Consider the following 23,785-nt stretch of genomic DNA (forward strand, 5'->3'; position numbering starts at 1 on the left):
AATAAGTCAGTTTTTTCTAAAAAATAAGATTAATTTTGTTGCATTTCAAAGGCCTTGAACTTAAACTACATTCTTATTAATAATTCAAAAGGTCCGTGCGTTAGTCTGTTTATATTAAACAGCTAAGCTGCTAAACGTATTTGTTTTCAGGTAAAATCACTAAACAAGTCTAGTTTCCAGTCGTGACGTCAATGTTTAAAATGTTAACGTAAATAAAACCTATTATTTGAATGTCAAATGCAGATATTCTGTTACTGATTAATAGCAGGTACCTAATATTTGTAAATAATCCTTTCTTCTAAATAATATAAATGAGGAAATAGCTCTGTTTGTCTGTCTATCCGACGTCCACGCAATAGTTACTACTGAACCGACTTTGTCATTTTCGTTCATAGTTAGCCTGTTATAGCCTTTTTATCGTCCCACTGCTAGGCACAGGCCTCCTCTCACAAGGAGAAGGATTGAGCATTAATCATTAATCACCACACACACCACAGTTAGTCTATGGCTTATTATATTCCTGGTGACTAATAACTTAAAAGTCGACAAATGTTGGCAGCAAATAAAATAACTTGCCAGCGATTAAATATTTTTGCGACTATTATAATATGTAAGGTTCAAATTTAAGGGTGTTATAAAAACTAAAAACTAGCAGCTGCGTTTGGGTAGCAAATAAACTATACCAGTCAATTGAAATATTAGGTGAGGAGCTATTTATAATGACTTGGCGACTAATAATGTTAGTTGGATGGCAAAGATAATATGTTACCAACTATTTCGTGCCGACTAAAAACCCAGTTTTAGGCTTCGCTTTGTGGATAGCTCTAAATATTAAAAGGAGTACAATAAAAAGGAATAAGAGTTAATTATTAATATTGTGTATCATAATTTCATGAAAACGGCGGAAGGTGTGGTGGTATTATCTCACTTGGCGCACTATGAAGATGGTAGAATTTAATTTGGATTCATTTTATTTAGCATATTGCCATTTATAACCTTCAATTAAAAAAAACATTGTATTAAAAATTGAAGTTAGTGACGAAAACGAATCGCTGCAAAACCGACTCCACGTAGTCTTGTCTGCCCTACCCCTAGAGTGCAATTCAAAACCGCGTAGGCGCGGAGGGGCGAGGCGGCCTGCGAGCTGAGGTGCAGGTAGTTTTAACGCTCGCCGCCGCGGCTGAGGCTGGCCGGCCCTGCCGGCCAGCAAGCCAACTGCGGTGGTGAGCGTGAAACCATCTGCGACTATAAGCTCGCATGGGACCGCCGGAGCCCCGCAGCGCCGGAATGTGACAGAGTCATGCTTGCTGCATGTGGCATGCTTACTTCCATGCTATTCACCTATAATTTTGAAAATAGCAGCCGCAAAATATTTTTTCTTCATGCCATTTTAGACTTTATTTAAAGCTATTAAAAAGTCGCACAATATATTTATAATATGAGCTAGTTTATATTTATTCTTCATCCAAACAATTTTAAATAGAACCTGATTTGTATTATTTATGAATGCCCATTTTCTATTTTATTGTCATCATTAAGTTTTCGCTTAGATATTAATTCAGTCGCCAAAAGAAAAACTTGATGCTAGTTTAAATTAAAACGGACCTCATAACTGATATATTAATATGCTACCTTTGATTTATTATGATACTCCTTTTTAGCTGCCAACCCATTATAAATGGTACCCACTCTATTATTTTTTAAAACCTATATTCGTTTTACTTAGTCGCCGCGTTAAATACATGCCTTAGTCTATTGCCTGAAAAAGGTTAGGCGTTCAAGTTGCCACTGTTTAATATTTGACTACGATGTTCATTTGATACACACAATTTTATGATATTTTATTGCGTTTATCAGTCAATGAAAAATAGGTATATCCATGGCCGTTTCTCAATCACCACGTGAAAAGTATCTAACGCTTAATGATTGACGTAAACTTGAGGTACCAACCAAGAAATCTGACACTGATTGGATGATTTGAGAAGGGAATCTATCAAATTATTCTCAAATAAATAAATTTTACAAAGGGCTGCACAATAAGCTCCCGTTTATTGAAATCTCTAATTTAATTTAGCCGTTATACAAACAATGGCTGTATTATCCGCGTAATAAATCAAGTTTTCCTTTCATTCTTGTTAATTTAATAAAAAGTGTCGTATAATCAAATTAATAGACGTCAGATTAGTGTCGGTGAGGCGTCTGTTTGTCAAACGAAGTCTGAGACACTGAACTAAATAAACTTTGATGTTTAGTCATTAGATGTGTCAATAAAACAATATGAAATTGTTGGTGAAAATAAAAATCTGATGGAAAGTAAGACGCAATAAATCATAATAAGCCGACCGTTCTATGACTTGTCCCATGTCCCATGAATACTCCTTATTTGAATAATCAAGATCACATAATATCTATATTCCCATACCAAACATTTTACAAACACACATACATACTTAGGTTAATCTTACTTAGATATGGTAGATATTAAATATAACATATATTAGTACCTAAAAAATAAATTATTCCACTCTCATACCTAAACCACATGTGTACCGAACGATTGACGCACTCGCTCAGTCAACTGGTTCACGCACTAGGTTGCAAAAACGTCACGATTTGAATCTCACACAGATGTTCTACATAAAAGCCTAAATCCTATATACTTCCCTAAATCCTAAGTTTAGACTTTTCTCAAGAAATGTGAACAACTAAAAAAGTATTGGTTAGAAACTTTGAACCATATTTTTATGATATTTCACATAACATTAGTTATTGTTTTAATATCCGAGTAGTGTGTACCTTATCAATTTACTGAATTATTGCAGCATTGTTTGATTATGTCGCGTTAGGTACCTTGCTTCATGCTTAGTCAAAATTCATCGGTATCAATTTTCCCATCTCCTCTTTCGTCGAGCGTTCCAACTCAGCGTCAAAAGCACCTAGTGAGTACAAAATAAAGTAGGAACAATCTAAGTAACCTACGAACTGAACTGGTGAAACGTCTGCCACCACGATGGGAATCCGGCCCAATGATTGATGTTCAGTTGGTTTAATTAATCTTACTCAAGGCAGCCGGCCTGGCTTGATTACTAAGAGGTAGTACTCAGAACATTTGTCGTGAAGTGCCTACTATATGGAATGCTGGCCAAATTTCCACCATTCATCTTGGGAGCTACGTAATTATCTATCAAATTCAAAAGTTTCAGTAATTGAGTTATTAAGTTGTGGTCTTAGATAATTATTTCGCTGAATTAATTACTTATTCGATTTAGAAGTTTTTGGTTTAATCGCAAATTTTAACAGAGTTGAGTTAGTTGCTTCATGATTTTGTTGAATGATAAGGGAATGCTTTATTCAAGTTTGTTTCTCATTGTTTCGTCGGTTTCATTTCTTGTTGACAAAATAATTTAATATAATATTTTTTCTCATTTACACACAATATAATAAACCTACATGTATAATGTGCTACTCTCTCGTATTTTCAAAGGCGCTGGACTGTTGAACATGGTTTCCAGTTTTCAACATAATACTCGAAATGTAGTATTACAAGATTTAATTTCAGCTCAGAAATGCAGTGTTTATATTTGTTACTTAAAGCAGTGCTTTAATTTTATGAAATATGTGTTTTCAAACTGAGCTTATTAAATTGAAACGGAAATATAATAATTTGCAACTTGTATAATTTTCAGTTTCAAAAGGAAATATTTATTCTGTACTTAAGTCCATCATATACATACATTATATTATAGTTTTTACATGTTTTATACATACGATTCTACGTGTACTCGTTTGTTTAATTTATGCTTTTATCCACAATAAACGAAGGTTGCAAAATGTTTAGAACCAGACAGTCCTTAAATATAAGTACGATCTGAGGAATAAATAGAGCGGTTTGACATATTTTTATACAAAAAGTTAAACGTCAAACATATTATACAGATAAAAAAATCTGGCGAAAAAGAAAAGCACAGGGTAGCATTAGGCATTGAGACAAGGTAGATTTTTAGACAAGTCCGTAAAATAGCCGGGCACAACAGTAACTGTCTACCTATAGGTACCTACCTACATGTCGAGGTCTACCTATACATGTCGATTTTCGGGTGTTGCTCCGGAAAGTGCGTTTGCATGTTTTGCGATTTTTAATAGTAGCCATATCTTTTATAGGAGGCCTTCAAATACCTTTTAAAGGCTGCAGATCATAGGTATGTAAGTATCATAGTTAAGTAGATAGTCAATAAACGATATTTTAAGTCAGACATGTAAAAAACATTTAAACTAACTTATACAAAAATGCGACCTGTTTATTAGATTTTCTTAACAATAACTTCATGGATTGCAGCAAGCAAACTTAAAATCGAGCTCAGTTGGATGCAGAGCCATTAGTTAATCACTGACTTCTTAAAATTTTAGTCCAGAACCACACAAGGACACGACCTGATGATGATAGGCCTTAAGATTTATCAATACATCGCAAAATCAGTTCAACAAACTCAAGTCTCGACGTAACAAGTAAACTTCACATAAGGAGTATACCTAAAGGGGTTGGAATAAATTCTCCTTACAAAGGTCAACAGTCGGGTACACCACATTGCTACCCAGATTCTGTGGTTCCCAAATATTCGACACTTCAATATTAGGAGTCCCTGAATACATTATGCTAACAGAAATGTTGATAAGCCTAACTAAACCTTTTGCGTTGGAATTGAGATGAATATTTTGATTCTGTTACGATGATGTATTTAGTTGAGGATCACTCTCATTGCGGGGTGAAGCTTGTCTTTTGTATTGTTGTATTTAAGTGTAAGAAAAGATTAACTTTAACTAGACAAAGGATTTTTTTCTCCTTTTTTCAAAATTTGGAGGTACTTACATACAAAAAGGTGATCTGAACTATTACCACCAGTCTCTTTACCTAATCTATACTCATCATCAGCCCAGCCTTTCCTTTTTTACTTAATCTATAATATACTCTAATTACTACAGAAACTACTACGCTGATTTGAAAGTAAAGATAGACTACTAATTGAGTCGAAAGTAGTCCCTAAGGGACGCGGGTGAAATCGATTGTGGAAGATTGTCAACATCAATATCGTAATTATTTCAAGCATTAACAATTATAACCACAAAACACTTGACCAGCTATCAATAGTCAATATGTGTAACGATCCGTTAAGTGCCTTCGCCACAAACCACGGTTTAACATGGCGTCAACGATATAAACACTCCATGGTATTTCCCGTATTACTGAGTATTTAACATCGAAATATTTGTGGGAATTTGTTTAATCTAAATAGCATTAAATGGCATGTAAAATAAAGCGGAATTAACGCTACATATTTTAATGTTTAATTTCAGTTTGTTTAACAAAATAGTTAAGTGATATCATGATTATGTTTCATTTATTTACCATGAGGACTTGTGTAGATATAACAATTTGAATAGATAGTTTTTTTATTATTAAAGAATGTAGAATAATAAAAACACACTGCTTGATTTAAAAATAAAGAGCTGACTTCGTTTTGTGACAAAACTAGGCTGACACTATTATTCATATCATATTTTACCTAATATCCGTCATATATAATATACTGACCATAACCAAAGTTCCCATACTTCTCCCAGCATCATAAATCTCGATATTTCAAGTTTAATAACCTTCAATACCCTTCAGTGATAAATTTAAGACCTATGTCCACAGAATAATAATATACTGCGAAACTTTGAACACTAGGCAGTATGAAAATGTCTTAGCTAAAGGGAATTAGCTAGACTGTGGAAGTTGTAGACTAGCCTTTCTATTACTTGGCACATTTATTAAATAAGAAAGCATACTAAGCTTGCGTTACGTGAATAAAATTGTTTGAACTTTTTCTTGGCCATCGTTTGCTTTACGCTCGTGCTTAGAAAATGTTAGAAGCTAATTCTTTACATAATCATTATTATCTTGCTAGTTTGAATTTCTAGTCTTTATATTGCTTTTTGAAGACAAAGGTTTGTGCAGTTACTTCCAATTAAATATGCATACTCGTTTGTAACCTTTTATTCTTCAGCGGAAAATACATGTCTATAGGTATACCTTTTTGCAGACAATGTATAAGAATAAATATTTTTTTACAAATATTTTTTTTGACAATTTTTTCTCTTTTCAGCGATCAAAATGGCTGTAGTCAAATCATTGCTTCCTTAATACATTTAATTTATAATAAAGACTTTAAAAAGAGAACAAATTTTTTTGCAGGCAATTTTTCTAAAAATAAAAATGTATGTAAAACCCTTTAAACTACGCCTACAAAAAGTTATACAAATGAAACCATAATACGCCTACGTTCAAATCTGACCCCAAAAACCAATCTCATAATTTAAAAAGACATCAAATTCTCACGAAAAACTACCATTCTCGACTATTCGGGATATAAGAGGTCGATTTTATGGCATCCTTAAGTGCTTTCTGACCGTCGTTTTCTTTTTCAATTCAAAAAAACTAGGCCCAAAGGTCGAAGGGCCACCTGCTCCCGGCCTGGTCCAATCAAAATGTTTGAACGTCATGTCTGACCCCTTTATCTGCTAATACATTATGTATAAGGGCTAAATACAGACTCATGTTAAGATAGGACTATATTTTGATTGGATGTCGTTAATGGGTTTATTGGTTTGCATTAATGTTTTAAAGTGGAGAGTACTTAGTTACATAATTAATTTATGTGGATTTATGTGTGTTGGAGTAAAAAAATGAGCCAATAACCGAATTGGTGACTTTTGATAAGATCTATACCGTCTTCTTTTTTGCATTCTTTATACATACTATAATCACAGAGATAATCTTACTGACCTATAAATGGATATCTATCCAACGTTTTCCAATGGATTATTCACAACTCGAACTTCAAATGGAAATATGAAAGTCTTGCAATCTTTTTTTATAGAGGAACTTGGTGGAAAGTTAAAAAACATTCTTTGAGAATATCCAGATCAGCTGGTGCATGAATCTCTTCAAACTATAAAGTTGATAAATCTTAACTAGATATCTAACTTTTGCACCTAATTTATACGGTGATCTCACTTTTAGATCTAACAACAGCAAGTATTCATGAGACTTCGTTCGTACTATAAGACTTTGTTCTATGAAACGATGAGCTTTGTTAAATGAAAGTTTTGATATGGAAACGGAAAGGTAGATGGGATTATGTTATCGAGATAACAAAGATTTTTATCCTAATTGATCTTTAAAAATCCCTATGAGATGCTATCGGAGTGAGTAGTATGCAAGAAATAAAAATGCAGGGTCGACACGAAATAAATAAATACTTTAAATATTGTAAACAAGTTAACCCTTAACACCATACGTGGGGGAGCAGGGTCCCCCACCAAGCACTTTTTTGTAAATATATTTTTTATTGTAAACGTTACGCGCTCGCGGCTCCTTGTATTCTCAGTACTGACCGAGAGGTCGCAGGGTACGGAAGTGCGTCGGGCTAACACTTTTGGTTAGCGAGGTACGTGTTACAACGGGACTTAGGTCCCCCACGAGTGTAGTTACGTTACTATTTTTTTTTTATTATTTTATCGTGTTGTTTATTTTTTTTAGCGCAATGGATAAAAATTTGACTCCAGAACAGATACAAAATCTGTTAAATGATACAGAGTTGGATGAAGATAGAAATGAGGAGATTTTTCCGGAAGAAATACTGGATTTGAGTGATATGGAGGAAGAAGCTAGTGATCATGACACGGAGAGCGAAGAAGAACTTGGCAATGATTCTGAAGACGAGAATAATATAGATCAACAGACTGACAACAGCTCTAATGCTTTTTACGGCAAAAACAGATGTAAGTGGGGGAAAACACCGCCGTCGCGGTCACGAGTTCGAGCGCATAACATAATTGTACATTTGCCTGGTCTAAGAGGTCCTGCGTTGTCCAAAAATGTGATGACTCCACTCGAGTCTTGGTCGTGCCTGTTTACTGACGATATGTTAGATATGATAGTGGAATACACTAACCAAAAAATCACCAAATATCAACAAACACACAAAACTGAAGCAACATATTATACACATCACGTCAGTTCAAACGAAATACGCGCATTCATCGGGTTGATGTTTCTGACAGGCATCTTCAAATCTGGAAGGGAAGATGCTCGTGGTCTCTGGTCATCTAAATCAAGAGGAAGACCCATTTTTAGAACAGTTATGAGTCTCAATAGATTTCTTTTCATTTTATCGAATCTACGGTTCGATGATGAGAGTACGAGAGAAGAACGAAAAAAAAACAACCGCCTGGCTCTCATATCTGAGGTTTTTGATATATTTATACAAAACTGTAGACAAAACTACAGCTGCTCCGAGTATTTGACTGTGGACGAAATGCTAGTACCTTTTAGAGGACGGTGCTTGTTCCGTATTTACATGAAATCCAAACCAGCAAAATATGGTTTGAAAATAATGTGTTTGTGTGATGCGAAGACACATTACCTATACAACGCGTTTATTTACTCTGGAAAAGAAGCACAAACTCGAGCTGATTCAATGTTAGTACCCACGAAGAACGTTATGACCCTTGCAGAACCAATTTATGGAACGAACAGAAACATAACAGGAGACAATTGGTTTACTTCAATTGAGTTGGTGGATGCACTGAAACAAAAACAACTTACGTACGTCGGCACTATACGAAAAAACAAAAAAGAGATTCCTCCACAATTTCTGCCACAAAGAAATCGGCCAGTTCTTTCGTCAGTTTTTGGTTTTCAAAGTGATAAGACGTTAGTCTCATTTGTACCTAAAAGGAACTCAAGTATCGCTCTTGTATCTTCAATGCACCACGAACCTGTTACGAATCCTGAAAACAAAAAACCGGAAATCATTGAATTTTATAATTCTACTAAAGGCGGTGTCGACGCCCTGATCCGTGATCAGAAATGTGCAGCCTATTCTGTCAACAGGAGGAGTCAAAGGTGGCCCACTACAATATTCTGTTCCATGCTGAACATATCTGGAGTAAATAGCCATGTGCTGCATTCTGCATCTAACACTGAAATGATGAGCCGCTACAAGTTTCTAGAGAACCTTGCATATGCTTTAGTGAGTCCTCATGTTCTGGATAGAAGATCTACAAAAACTCTTTCTAGGGAGCTAAAAGAGATGATAGACAAGTTTTTGAAAGAGGTTGGTATTGATCCGCCAGAGGACCCATCAACATCTGAGGATTTGTCAACACAGCCGAGTCAAAATAAGAGACCAAAAAAGTCAAGATGCCATTTGTGCCCTCGTCAGAAGGATAGTAATACTCCTAGAGTGTGCTCAAAATGCCAAAAAAATGTATGTCGTGTACATTCTATTGATGTAAAAATATGCGACAAATGTAAGGAATAATGTAAAATAATAATATAATACAAGATATACATGGCATAAATAAATATTTTCTTAGAAGACTGAAAATTTTCCTAAAAATTGTTGTAGATTGATAAGAAACAAAACTTGTTGTGATTTTGCATGTAAGTCAAAATGTTGATAATGTTATATTTTATTTTACTTTTTAGTTGTATTTCTGAAAGGAAAAAAGACACATTTAGTTTAAAAGTTTATTTTTTCATTTTTATTTTTGTTTCAAAACTTAGTTCTTAAAATTTGTAGCCAAAAAGGCACTTATTTCGTTAAAATGTCAGAAAAGTGAAATTTATGTTTTAAGTTTCTTTAAAAATATATATTTTTTAAATTTTTATTAAGCGTTTTATTTATTTTATATAAAAAAACTTCCTTAAAATTATTAATTCTCAATTAAATAAATACCGAATTCATAGGGGACCTAGCTCCCCCACGAGTGTATATGTGTGGCTTGAAATAACGAGTGGTGCCAAGGGTTAATTCGAGGATAATTGAAGTGTAAAATATCTAAACTAGAACATGATTATGCTTGTTTTTAGCAATGGTTATTATATAACACCCACACAGTTCTTAGAATCTTAAACAACCCTGTATTTACTTGATTTAACTTTTCCAAGTTGGTAAAAAAAGATAACAATGCCACGTGTTATGAATTCTCGAATTTATTTTCAAACTTTTCATATAAAAATATAGCAATAACTTAATAAAAAATCTATTTCTTCCAATGTCAAAGTCAAAAGTAAAATTATTTGAGAAATCAAACGAACTGGAAGCTGTAAAACATTCACTACCAACCATTAACCACCTAAAATTTTCAATGGCAATGGACAAAATTGGTCAAAATTATGAACTTCAAAGACTATAAAAGCATTTTACTCACCTTGACATTTCTCAAGTCTTAAAAAACATCATAAAAATTAGACAGAGCTCTATAGCTTCACAATCCTGTGGCAACGACGCGGCAATCATCAATTTTCTTTATCCCCTATGAATCGAAGCTGCTTACCCCACAGAGGTTGAGCTATGAAGACATACACACACATGCACAGGTGAGCTAATTAAGAATCCTAGTACCGAGCATAGCTTTCACGTGCAGTTTGAACACGTTGCCATCATCAGATCGTATGTCACTGCCGATCCTGTTATAGATGTAAAGGGGCTGGAAGTGGCTCGATTAGTTTAGATTTTTTTGGACGGTTTTTGGCTTTTCAGTGATATAATTATTGTACGAATGCTAAACAGAGGCAATATTATACAGAGGATGCAACTTGTATTAATCACCACGCTAACCAATTTTTAAACAATGTTTTTAGGGTCCATCTGTTACCAGGCTGTATCTCATGAACCGTGATAGTAAGAGAGTTGACATTTCCACAGATGATATATTTCTGTTGCCGTTATAACAACAAATACTGAAATCTAGAAATATTTTGGGTAGCTAACAAACGTGATTTTTTGCTCATTTTTATCGATATCGATAACGGCAACAGGTAGATGCTCGAAATATTCACAGAATATGGAATGTATTATAATTATGAAACATTTTATAAATAATAGTACGGGCTCGCGCACAAAGGGTCGTGCGCGAGTCCGACTCGCACTCACACAGATATATATATTTTGACGTAACAAAAAAGGACCCCAATACGCACCACAATTTACTTACCTATCGACTATCGATTGAGATATTGACTAAATCAACAGCATCCTCAGTTTCGCCTGATTCAACACGGAGCGCCCTTTGCCTAATTAAGTGGAAGACCATTTCATACATCAAAACGTTTCCAGTTCACTTAACTCTACGAAATGTTTGATCCGAATCTATTGCTGGCTTTGTCAAGGTTCTTTCTGTAGTTATTTTAGAATAATTTTTGTATGTTGGGGTCAAAAGGATGAGGAATTTTTGGACTTCAAATATAAGTTAGGATATCGAATATTTTCTATTTCATTCATTATAACATTAGATCTTCCTTTTTAACATCAAGACATGCTCGTCGTTCTAAAGAACTAGTAGACCAAGAAATAGCACAACTTATGCCCAAATTATACCTACATTCGATTCACATAGATACTAGGTATTCCTTTAGTCTATTGTAAAACTTTTGTGTTATTATTTTTCTAGACATAAAATCTTGCAGTAAAAACTCATTATGAGGTATGCATTAAGATTTGTAATTTGGAAAATGGTTGGAGAAGTCTATAACTCTACTTAAACCAGCTTTATTTTGAGTTTGTTTCGAAACATAATTTTTCTGGCTGTTATTATTGTAATCCCTAGTTGTTTTCTCACATGTAGAACTTTGCTAGTTGGAAACTTGCACGGAGCTCTTAGAGTTAAGCGCCTTATGTGCAGATGTCAGAGTCGAGGAGGGCATCCGATCGAACATATTGCATCGTCACTTTGACTCCTCGGGAATAGCGTTGTTATTAACACGAGCTATTATGACACATGTTCTATAGATAAAAGTAAAAGTAAATACAAGGAACAAAACACCTTAGTATAAAACATAGTCCCAGTACAAAAAGTACCGGCTTTAGTTCTAAGCGTAAACCATCGTCTCGAGTAACTTACCCTAACCCTATACTTTTTAAGACCATGTTTTATAATGAGTTGGCATAGCTTATTTTTTACAGACTAGCTACTACGGAGCGAATATTTTACTCAGTTTAGAAGTGCAGTATGATCGATCAATCGATCGGGAAGGTAAAACGGTGAATAAATTGAGGTGAAATAAAAAGAAAAACTGTAGGTAGCCGAGTGACCGTTTATTTTACAGCGAGACGCCTTCAGCAGAAAGCTTTCTAGGTAGAAAACACTCAACTACCAATCTCGATTTTAGTTTTTTTTTTTTAAGCCATCACCATTTACTCGTAAAAAATGGCCAGTAGTTCCACTAAGAATTGCAACTCAGCAACTTCCCTGCGCAGGAAAATTTAGGTAAATAATAATTCTTCGCATACTACATCAGATTTATGTACTGTATGCTAACCATTGTTTGTCTTGATTTTCTTAACCTGTAGTCTGGCACTGTACTTAATTTTTTTATGGAAAATGTATCCAAAACGAGGGCATAAAAAATTCAAACCATGTGAATCTGTGACATACAATTTGCAAATCTATAAGTGAATCAATAAGAGGCCTACAGTTAACGTACTCTGGCTGACATGATGAAGATGACGAAATAGTCACAGCCATTTCCATCATATTATTTTAGGAAAATTCTGAGCGTAGTTTTTGGCTTTGTCTCATCTAGTACCTCAACTTCGAGGCTAACTCTCGTTTGATTGATGATGTGGCGTATCAACCGGAGTGATGCCGGATCATCGCGCTAATGATTGATTACGGCGCAACGTCCAAGCTTCTTGACTACCTTTGAGCTTTCCATGTCTTGTTTTCCTTCTAAAAATAGTGCAGGTCTGATTCTCATTTGTTTTCTTATAAACCATGCTTATGTGTTGCTACGATCTGTTTTTATTTTGTTTTCTCATACCTATGTGAGATTAATGTGTTGCTAAACTCTTGTTTGTGTCAGCTTGAGTAATTTTAACTATAGTACAGTCTTATTGAAAATAAACACATTCACACCCACACACAAACACACATACACGCATTTTTAGAGTGTCTAACTAACTTAATATTTATGTGCATAGATTTTTCTACATTAAATGTTATCATTTTGTATTTTTTATTTCAAGGTATAATCATAATTTTTAAGACCGACTTTGCTTTTTATTGCTCCTTTCAAAAGTTTTAATAGACATTTATGAAAATTGTATTACTCGTAATCATGTAGAAAATTGCTACTAGGGATAATGTACAACAAAGTTTTATTTTATAAACTTTATTATAAAACGAATATCATAAGTGTACGCATTATAAATTTTTATATGAGGTTTACAATCTCTATCGCTTATTATAGTTATTGTTGCTCAAAACTTTTAGCCATATTTTTACCGATCGCTATTAACAAAAAGAAACACTTTTGGCACTATTTTAAGTTCGTATTTTGTTTTCAGCCGAGATTTTTTACAATCTGTAATTTCAAAACACTTGATGACTTCATAATTATTTGTGACTTTACCACAAAACCCTAACACGATTTAAAAACGCCCAATAACATCCCATAACTTATGACATGGCGATCCCTTACCAAAAAGTTTACTGAAAGCAATATCACTATATCATCCCGTAGGACTCAATGGGCCCAATAACGTGCCGTTATTACTCACAATAAGGCGAGAAATTCGACTGGCCTCCTCGAATAAATGTCAGATATCCATAGCTTAAGTAAAATAAACAACGGACCAGCAATCTGGGAGTCTGGGACGTAAGTACTGGGAACAATAACTATAAATAATGGTACGACTAGGAACGCAGTATTGAACGGCGACAGTTTAGAGCTACATTTACATATTCAACTAAAGAAATGGAAAAACTTGGTCGGATTCTGAGGAAGAAAGTGTTAGCAGGTAAAAAGAAAATGGCTGTATTTAAAATGGTTTTTGTTGCACTATTTTTAGGATATCCATTTTTGGATCATTATATGGTATATTACGAACATTTATAAAACCTTTGTGGCCTTACTTTGCGCGAAAAATTTTAGTGGTATTTTGCCATTATACAAACGGTTTTGTGTAAGTACGAAATTCTTCAGAAATGTTGACTAAAAGTAAGTTTGATTGGAAGTTGAAGAACACTGCTGTTTTGAGAGGGTTTGGAAAACAAGCGAAAAACGCATCAGTTCAAATGTGATGAAAGAATGAAAGCATTGAAGGTACTTGCGAGCTATTCAAGCCTTATCCCATATAGGTACACTATTACAGATCTCAACACAAACTTATTACGAACTAAATCAACGTCTCAAAATAACCAGAATAATAATAACAAACATCATAAAGCAATTTCGAGCGAAAAACGGTCGATCTTCCATTTCTAGAGCGTCTAGACCAATCTACATTTGCCAAATGATTGTGTATTTATAATATAGTGGTTCAAATTTTCTATTAACCATTCAATTTAGTAACAAAACCGTCAATTTCTATGTTATTGTGATTAGATGTGGTTCGTTCGACGTGTTACGTAAATTATTTGGAAAATTACTAATGGGTAGTGCTTTGTTTTAGTCCAAAGGTCTGTCACATGTTGTCAGGTGATTTTAGAGGTTATAATTATGTAAGTTACTTATATGTATTGTTCAATACTAGTTATGTTATATTTTGTATTGTTGCCTTGCCATAGTTGTATCATATTCAAATCTTAAGCAATTCGAATCACAAGCTGATCTTATGAACATGAACACTTTTCATGACTGAGGAAATGATTGATAGAATAGGAAAAAAAGCTTGTTCTCTCTTTGGAGTTGAACAATGTACAAAGGGTAGCACTTCATGACAGTTATGAACTACATGAACAACATCATGTAAGTAGACACCGTAGACTACATTAAACAACTAAAGTAACCTATAGACTGTACCTAACTGTGTGAGTTTTGTATTGAAGTATTTTCGTTTTGTAAGACTAAATAGAATAATTATTTATTTAACCTATCAAGTTAAAAGTTTTCTCTACCCACATAGAGCTTCAGATTTAAAAGCAAAGTTATCCTCGCCTTACCAAAACGAAGGTTTACAATTAGTGCTACAGTCTCTAACAAAGTCACATCATGTTGAAAGTTGTTAAATTAGTTGCGAACACATCCTATGTCCAGCTAGTCTTTTATCTAAACTTTTCAACCAGAATTTACTGTTAGAAAATACTTTTAATTTGTCGCAGATGCGGAATAGAGACTGCTTTGTGTATAAGTAATTTCTAACTTGGATAGAAACATTATTATGTTATTGAAAATGAATACAACCTTTATAGTGTCAGTTGGACCTTTATTTATTTACCTTTTGATTAATGGTCATTACTGGTTAGAAAGCTGTGCTGTGTTTGAGAAATAAAATAAGAAAACCTAAATAAAATACTTGTGATGAATTTTCGGTCTATTTTCACTCTTTTTGCTTGTGATGCTTAACTTAAACTAATAACAACACAAAACTGTTAGCAAACTAAGCCAGACCGAAAAGGCAGTATAAGCGATCAAATTCCTATCATGAAACTGTGCCAAGTACACCATTATTTACGGTCGTCTTGGAAATTCTACTTATAAAAGCACTAAGAGTACCCAAACTCTAGATTAAACAGTCGGCCGATAATCCCGATGGTTGATATTTTTTTTTAAGAAGTCTTGATTCCAATTAATTGAAAATTTTTAGTCAAAGGTTTTTATTTCATATAGACCTATTACAGGTGCTTAAAAAACGTCAAGCTAGTTGCGCGTTTCCAAAAAGTGGGTCTTATGTAGAAGAACCGGCAAGCAACTATAGCTTTAAAAAAAAAGGGTTTACAATGTTTTATTGGTCGACTCTGAGAAAATTATACCTACAATACAAGTTGAAATAGGAAGTTATATTAGAAAAGAAAAGTGACTTTACGAAGTTAATAAATTAAACAAACCAAGTAGTTCTGATACCTGATCTTTTTAATGTGCGTACTACCATTCATCTTTATACTGATAAATGAGCCCAAACAAACTATCGACCGACTAAAAGTTTGCAGTTTCAAGCTCTAAGATTTACTGGGGCCAGTGAAAACTCTTATGACGTATAAAAAACATCAATTCAGCATGTCGAGATCAACCGACAAGGAAAATGGGGGACACAGACTCTTCTCCCTTTGCGCTAAATTCATATAAAAAACGTGACAGGCGTACGGACTGTGATGGCTTCGAATGGGTTATCTTTACTGGAAGAGGCCACAAAATAGGCATACAAACTCAAAACACTTTTTTATTGACAGGGGTTACCTATGTAAATTAAAAATCCATTGATTTCCTTCTTAATTTAATAAGACTAGGTGTTCATGCTATAAAGTGTAAGCCCAATCTAAAACATTTCTCTCAAACTATGCTAATTGGGTTTGATAAAAGGCCTTATATTGGTGTCTGGGATTCCTAATAAAATTTTGTGTCTCTCTCTAAACACTCAAGTACGCTCATCCTAAAAAGACAGTTCACATTTCTTTATATCAATGTTTTTCACTTTCCCGTTTGCAGCTTGATGAATAGCAAAGGTCAATGGCAGATACTGGGGTACCTCAGAAATTGTAATTTAGGGACCCCAAGATAAGTAAGCGGTGGTTTAAACTTGACGTGACAGTGTTCAGTAATAGACTACTAGCTAGTATAGATGTTTCAAGTTATCTTTATTACCGTAATAATTCAATACTAAGTTCTTATACCGGGTTAAAAGTTGATAACACGAAAAAAGATACGAACATTTATTTAAACAGGAATTCTTCAAAAGGAACGAGATGAGGTTTTTAAGCGTGTTTTTAATAAAAACAGTCCCATTTACCAGAAATAATTATGAGGAATTTAGATTTTAATTACGCAAAGCTCGGAGCATCCTAAGTAAACATTTCGTTCAATTAGTACATTTCTTCAAAAATCCCTTTTTAGATGTTGCATTAAATTATATTTAGGCTGACTACGGTAAGCTCGGAAGGGCAGTAATGAATTTGTATCTCAAAAATAGTGTATTTTTGGGGTTTTTTAGTAAGTAACTGTCACATGGTGCTTTGTGGAGTCCGATGTATATTTAATTAAACCATAAAAACTTATTCATGCATCCGACAAAGGCAATGGCAAATTTTGAAATACATACATATTTCAAGTACAAGTAGGTATCGTACGAGTATATGAAGATTCCGTCTGAAAAGAAAAAGAAAAAAGGTTGCGCGAGACTGTAAAACAGTCATGTTGAAATTTTTGTGTTCTGACAAAAACAAATAGAATAGTTGTGTACCTATTTATCCCGAATATCACTGTTACTATTACGGCAATAATCCTAAGTCGACTATGACAATCTTCTACGGTTATCAATCACGTTTTATTCAATTACCAGCATAATATAGCTTTAAAATCAGTTTCCGAACCATAACGACACTCGTAAACTGCTAACATAAAAATTGACATCCTCATTTTAAAACCATAAAGCATTAAAGACAAGAGAATTATGAGATCCAAGCACTTCGAAAATGCCATAATTGGAACACGTTATAAATTTCAAGGATGGCTAACAACTCATAAATTGCGGGGAACGAGGGATACCATCTATGGAGACCATAAAATAGTACTAACATTCGCTTTATAACGGACTTTATAGCACGGAGGATCTTGAAGCCATTAACGTAGTGTGAAGTGAATAAGATTAGGTATTTAAGTGTGCGTCAGTTAATGTGACGGTATATATATACGGGAGTATTTGAAATGGGAATGAAATTGATTGGGTAAAGAGTGAGGTAAACTTCTATGGTAGTGAAGGGATGGGCAGATCCCATAAGGTTACTCTCTTGTGAATGTAAATATACTCACAGGTAGAGAGAAATGGGTTTTAACGAAGAAAGATTACTAGTTCTATTAAAAATTACTGTTCATTTCTCAGATACTAAAAACGACTTTATTTTCTTTCTTTTTAGAATATTGTGTCCGGGTCTTCATCGCAAGCACTCTATCCAGGGCTACCAGAATCGACACTGTGGTAAGCATGCTTTAAATTATGATCTAGACACACGGCAGTGTGTCCGCCAAGTTCGAGCAAAAAAGCGACACACCGGCCGTGGGTTATATTACACGAACCATTTCGGGCCAAATTCGACCCCCCTGTAACTCAAAATCTATTTTATTTACGCATATCAAATTTCTAGTATCTGTTGAGACCCCCTCACTTATCTAAAATACAAAATTTCATTAATATACCTATTGTAGGTCTTGAGATATTGACGTCAGAAAATCGCTATTTTTACTATACACTGATTCACTTATTCACTGATTCACTGACTCACTCATCAAAAACCTAGACCACTTCCAATGGTCGTATTGACTTGAAATTTGGCATGGAGGTAGGTCTTTATGTCAAGGTAAAGGGAAAAATCTGAAAATGGCCAAGTGTGAGTCGGTTTCAAAATAATGAAGGTGTTTTATACCCGGTGTAAATTTATACCCCTAAGGAACTAAAACGAACTAAATTTATCTATATTTATATAATATATCTTCGAATGGTACAAAGGTTTGTATTTAGTCAAAGTAAAGTAAAAATCTGAAAACGGCCAAGTGTGAATCACTTTCGAAAATAACGAATGTGTAACTTTGATCCACGAACATAATATATGATAACATGTCATGTCAGTCAGTTGGTAAATCTAGTCATAGTTAATCTAGTTCATTTCTTTGTAAGAAACATAGTGCATATTAAAAAATCTAAAAGATAGTATAAATGAGACATTTCTTTAACTAACTTCATCATAAGAAAAAATAAAATAAACAACCTTACAAAAATAAATGAAATCCCACCCAAAACAAAATGTGAAAGACTGCCAAGTTCGATAACATGGGAATGCTTCGCCTATAAAAGAAGTGAGATCTGAATAAGTACCAAGTTCCATACACATACCTCAGTTAAAAATAGTTACTTTTTAATGATGATTACTTGGCAAGTTTTAATAGAAAATTAAATACTTGATTCATTGCGTTTAGTAGGTTTATAACAAGGTGTATGAAAACTTGCCAAGTAACATCATTAAAAAGTAACTATTTTTAACTGAGGTATGTGTATGGAACTTGGTACTTATTCAGATCTCACTTTATAGGCGAAGCAATGTTATCGAACTTGGCAGTCTTTCACATTTTTGTTTTGGGTGGGAAAATACTACTGAACTTTATAACAAAGATCTTTCCTGTATCTACCTCGTCAGGTATAAATGACGATACACCGACGTTCTCATGCATCATAGCCATCAGATATTATTGAAAACGTGTGGCTGCCTTTACATTGTTTTCGCTGTAATATTTTATGGACATAATACTTGCATGGTTAAATAATGATGCTCTGTAAAGCGGATATCGATGCGAGCATTATACTGCAGTTTTAGGAGAATAAACTTACCTTCTTCGACAAAATAAAAAGATAGAGTATGTATTATGGGCGAAGAAAGTATTAAGAACCTTGCAGCCAACCATGTGCTTAAAACAAAAGACACTCTGAACCTTTAGATGTTTTAAAAGCTACATTAGTAAATCGATTTTCCAGAACGAAACAAAACTCACAACATATTGTAACTACTACAAAATAAAAAGCGAAATTAAATAACTAAAACAAATTCTTCGCTAAAACCAATTCACGAAAAGGTAAAGTTTGATAATCTTAGCGAAGCTTCTCCAGTTACAATCTACAATAGTATCAATTTCCCTAAGGCCGAGCTTACATCAGATATGATCCCGAAACGATAGCCGGATCCCAACCGAGTCAAACATACACGATATTTCCTTGTTTGTGGGTGAATTTTAGCTTTGAATTCTGACGTCCGATTTAATAAAGCAAGTCAGAGGCATGACGGGTATTATTTTGAAAGTGGATTTGTTTTAAGAAACTTTAAATTTCGGACAAGGTAAAAAAGTATACATAGAGGAGAAGTATCTTAGACCCCGGGATAAGGACATAAGAAGGTTTTTGTTATCATCCGGCTACTCAAAACAGTTATCTCGGAACAAAGATGAAACCGCGTTTAGAAGCTAGTTAATAATAGAACATTCGAGTTAAGACCTTCTCAAGTAAATGAGGAAATTATTTCTATAATGCTCTATATACATTCGTATTTGCATTACAAATTATAACCATAGCGAAGACCAATAAAAATCCTTTATTATCCCATTTGGTTTACCCATCTAAATCAAATTAAGTCATATATACATCAGCGGCAGGTGATTTACGATATTTTCTCATTTGTTTCCATGACAATTTCTTTTTTTCGTTCCTTGAACCGATTCGGTTCAAGTTTTTCTAATATATTTGAAGTAAAATTGGCAGATTCTTGCCTAGATTTTTTTGGATATTATTCATTGTTAAATTATGGTTATTCAAAATAAGTTTTAGCAAAATCTGATCGAAAGATTTTTTACACAAACATGACTATGACATTTAGAAAGAGTTGTAATACAATTTACACTATAGCATTGTAGGTATTTAAAATAGCATAGAACAAGAAATACAATTTCTAATTCCAATCTTACAGAATTTCAAATGGAGATTGCGAACAAACGATTATATTAAACTAACTTTGAGGTTCCTTAATTATACGTATGACCGAGTCCGATTTTACTGAATATACTCAATAAGGAAAGTTATATTACTTTTGTTCGATTTCATCTCTATTCCTGATTAGCCAGGTGACTATCCGAACGTTTCATCGCCATTTTGGGAATTCACTTTCTTTGCCCGCCTTAAAAGTTATCGAGTTTCCCTTTTATACTGTTTCATTATTGTCTTATGTATTAAAGAGCTTTGGTGCTTTTTAACAAGATTTTTTAGAAGCTTTAAAAACTGCTTTTGTAATAGAAACTCTCTTTTGATGAAATAAGAAAAAAACTTGGATATAAGTAAAACAACAAACAGAGTGTTAGTGATTAAAACGGTACCAATTAAGAAAGACTTTTCTTTTAAATTATGTTTCCTAAAATCTAAAGGTTTATCACGTGCATGTATCAAACCGTGAACCAAAACTTTTAAAAAGAGACTAAAAATAAATGGCCTAGAAAAATATCACTGTACGTGGCAGCCAAGACTTGGCAGGCGAGGAATACCTAGAAATAAGGAAAACAAAGGTGAGTTTCTTGCCAAGAGTGCTATCGAATATTTCTACAAGTTTAACTACAAGCACGTAGTGAGGATCGTAAACTGTTAATATAAGGGACGCGAGCACGTCTCGATTGCATTGCTCGAATCGAGAAAGGCTTTTATTGGATGCCCTTTATAAATGGGGTACGTAATACTATATAGCAAAGGTATCTTTTAGGTGTTTGGATTTAACTCTTGTATCATAGGAGTTTCGCTGTGAGTAATCTCCACAAATGGATAAAAAGTAGTCTATATCCTTTCTCAGCCTTATTTGTGTCCCAAATTCAATTAAATCGGTTCAGTAAAAGTTAAACTTAAAGCGTGAAAGCGTGACAGACAAACAGAGTTACTTTCTCATTTATTAGATTATCATCAGACTATCGCCAGAGGCCATCACTACTGCTATCAATTGAATTCTAAATTATTATTTTTTGTATACCTAAAATCTCGGACTAAAAATTATTGGATATTTTTAAAGTAGGTACTTACTTTATACATAATTCATATCTGAATTTAGTTTCTACCTTCCACCAATCATAACTGTATATGGTCCATACCTACTATAGCACATCACTCTCCAAAGAAAAATACGCTTAATATTCCAAGCATGTACAAACAAAAACTTATGAGGCACTTAAATATTTTTGCACACACAAATATACACACAGCCAAGAAAAACTAGGTTAAAACAGAACTCAGACGAGATTACCCGACTGCGACCGCTTCCATTTACATGGCGAGCACTATCCCTCAGTACCGTGGCTTTAGTAAAATAAGTTAGTACTTTGTTCGCTTTAGCTTATAGCCTGACGTATTTGTAAGTAGCGTTTGAAATGGCTGAAATGTGTGTTTTTATCCTACGGGTCCTTGGTGCTTCCTACTAATAGTAGGTACCTATAAACGCGATTGTTCGAGTTCATAGAGGGATAGTTTCTTCCTCTTTCACGCAAAAAATACTGCACATATTTTAATGAAACTTGGGCCTGTGAAACACGGTAGAATTAGTAATGACATATTATATTTGTTTCATCATCATCATCATCATCTCAGCCATAGGACGTCCACTGCTGAACATAGGCCTCCCCCTTAGATCTCCACTTTTATATTTGCTTAGTTAGATGATAAATAATCAGCCATCCACGGACCTATCGCGCCAAGCATTACGCAACCTTACAATGATTCGCAGTTTAGATTCATTAATGTTTTATGAATAAATATTAATTAATTTTTTATGTTATGTTTTCAGCCAATGAGTGTGCTGTTTAACATATACCATCTTGTTGGAGGAGCGTTCTATGGAACACTTTCAAACAAAGTTTTCTCTACAAAATAAAAATATTTTTCCAGGAAGAATCTAAATTATTCTCATAATGAAAGTATTAAGTTAATACGGAACTACATTACTGAGATAGTATTAAAAAGGATTTTTATAACTTTGTTAATGTTTATACTTAATTCTTGCTAATAAGTGCAGAGTGCATTTGCATTTTTTCCGAAGAAAACTTTCATAAGAGAGCTTGTTCTTTTCGTGTTTTTATTTCTACTAGAAATCATATAATTATGAGTGTCAGTATGTAGCTTAAGTTTTTTCTGTGTAAGCATTTTGCTTATACACTTATTGCTACAAGCAAATGTCTGGATGTTATATAGTAGTATTCTTTCTTTTTTATTTAACAGTAACAACACCTATGTAGGTATACAGGCCTATGAAAAGCCAAAAATGAGCGGGTTGACAAACTTTTGATACAATCTATTCTTTAATAAGCCTCTAGGTTACAAAGTATAAAGTCATTGTTGTATTCAACTAAGAAATATTAAACACACTTTCACATTACACAATGTTCTACATACTAAAACAAAGGTAGAGCGACTCTCAATTCTCTCTAAATAACACTAAAATAATGAAATTATCTCAATAGCTCATATTAATAAATACCCGAACAAACCCTTCAGTAAAATTACGTACCGAAATTGAAGATAATTACAGTCTGCGTACATTCAGTATCATTAAGATGTCGATTAAGGTCGGCACACACGTGTTCGCCGCCCAAGTCACGGCCGCTAGGGCTTACATACAATTTAGACTCGTCCCTACGTGATTGTATGAAAAAGCTTATATTATAAGACCTTTTTCTTCTGAAGAAAATGTTCTTCTAATTGGGAGTGAAGCAGTCTAGATTTATGAACGCTTAGAAATTATAAATTTTTAAACGGAGCTAAAAGTTTTTCAGTTCAAGTTTTTAGACTGATAATTTTAAGTTTGCCTTTTTTCGTGTCGTGAATTACGATAATAGCTCTTGCTGTGATAAAAAGTTAAGTTCTATATTATTTAAATATAAGGTGAATTTATATCTTCAATACACAAGGCGATGACATTTTACAGATCTAGCAATAGTTCAAATGAATATTGACCTAATTAATATAAACACAAACAGAATTCACCTTGAAAGATAAAGATAAAGTTCTAGCAATTCAAATAGGTAACCAAAGAACAACTATGTAAGTTATAACTAATCTAAATCCAAAATCTCAATATTTTGATATCACGATTTAAATAAACGTTTTAGATACTACGTCTGTGAAACAAATACAGTCTATCTTTTGTTTTGACTGGAATGTTCTGGAAACTTTCTCCTCGTATTGAAAATATTTACCATATTGTGTGTCTGAATATACACTCTTTTGCAAAA

General features: G+C 33.8%; 1 protein-coding gene across 1 annotated transcript; it reads left to right on the forward strand.

Annotated features, from left to right (window-relative positions):
• Positions 1–7,586: 7,586 nt before the first annotated feature.
• Positions 7,587–9,368, forward strand: LOC135118754 (piggyBac transposable element-derived protein 4). Its single transcript, XM_064041556.1, has one exon. The coding sequence runs from the start codon at positions 7,587–7,589 to the stop codon at positions 9,366–9,368; it is 1,782 nt and encodes a 593-aa protein (XP_063897626.1).
• The last annotated feature ends 14,417 nt before the right edge of the window (positions 9,369–23,785 follow it).

The sequence above is a fragment of the Helicoverpa armigera genome, chromosome 2 (genome assembly GCF_030705265.1).
Source record: "Helicoverpa armigera isolate CAAS_96S chromosome 2, ASM3070526v1, whole genome shotgun sequence".
NCBI classification, from domain to species: domain Eukaryota; kingdom Metazoa; phylum Arthropoda; class Insecta; order Lepidoptera; family Noctuidae; genus Helicoverpa; species Helicoverpa armigera.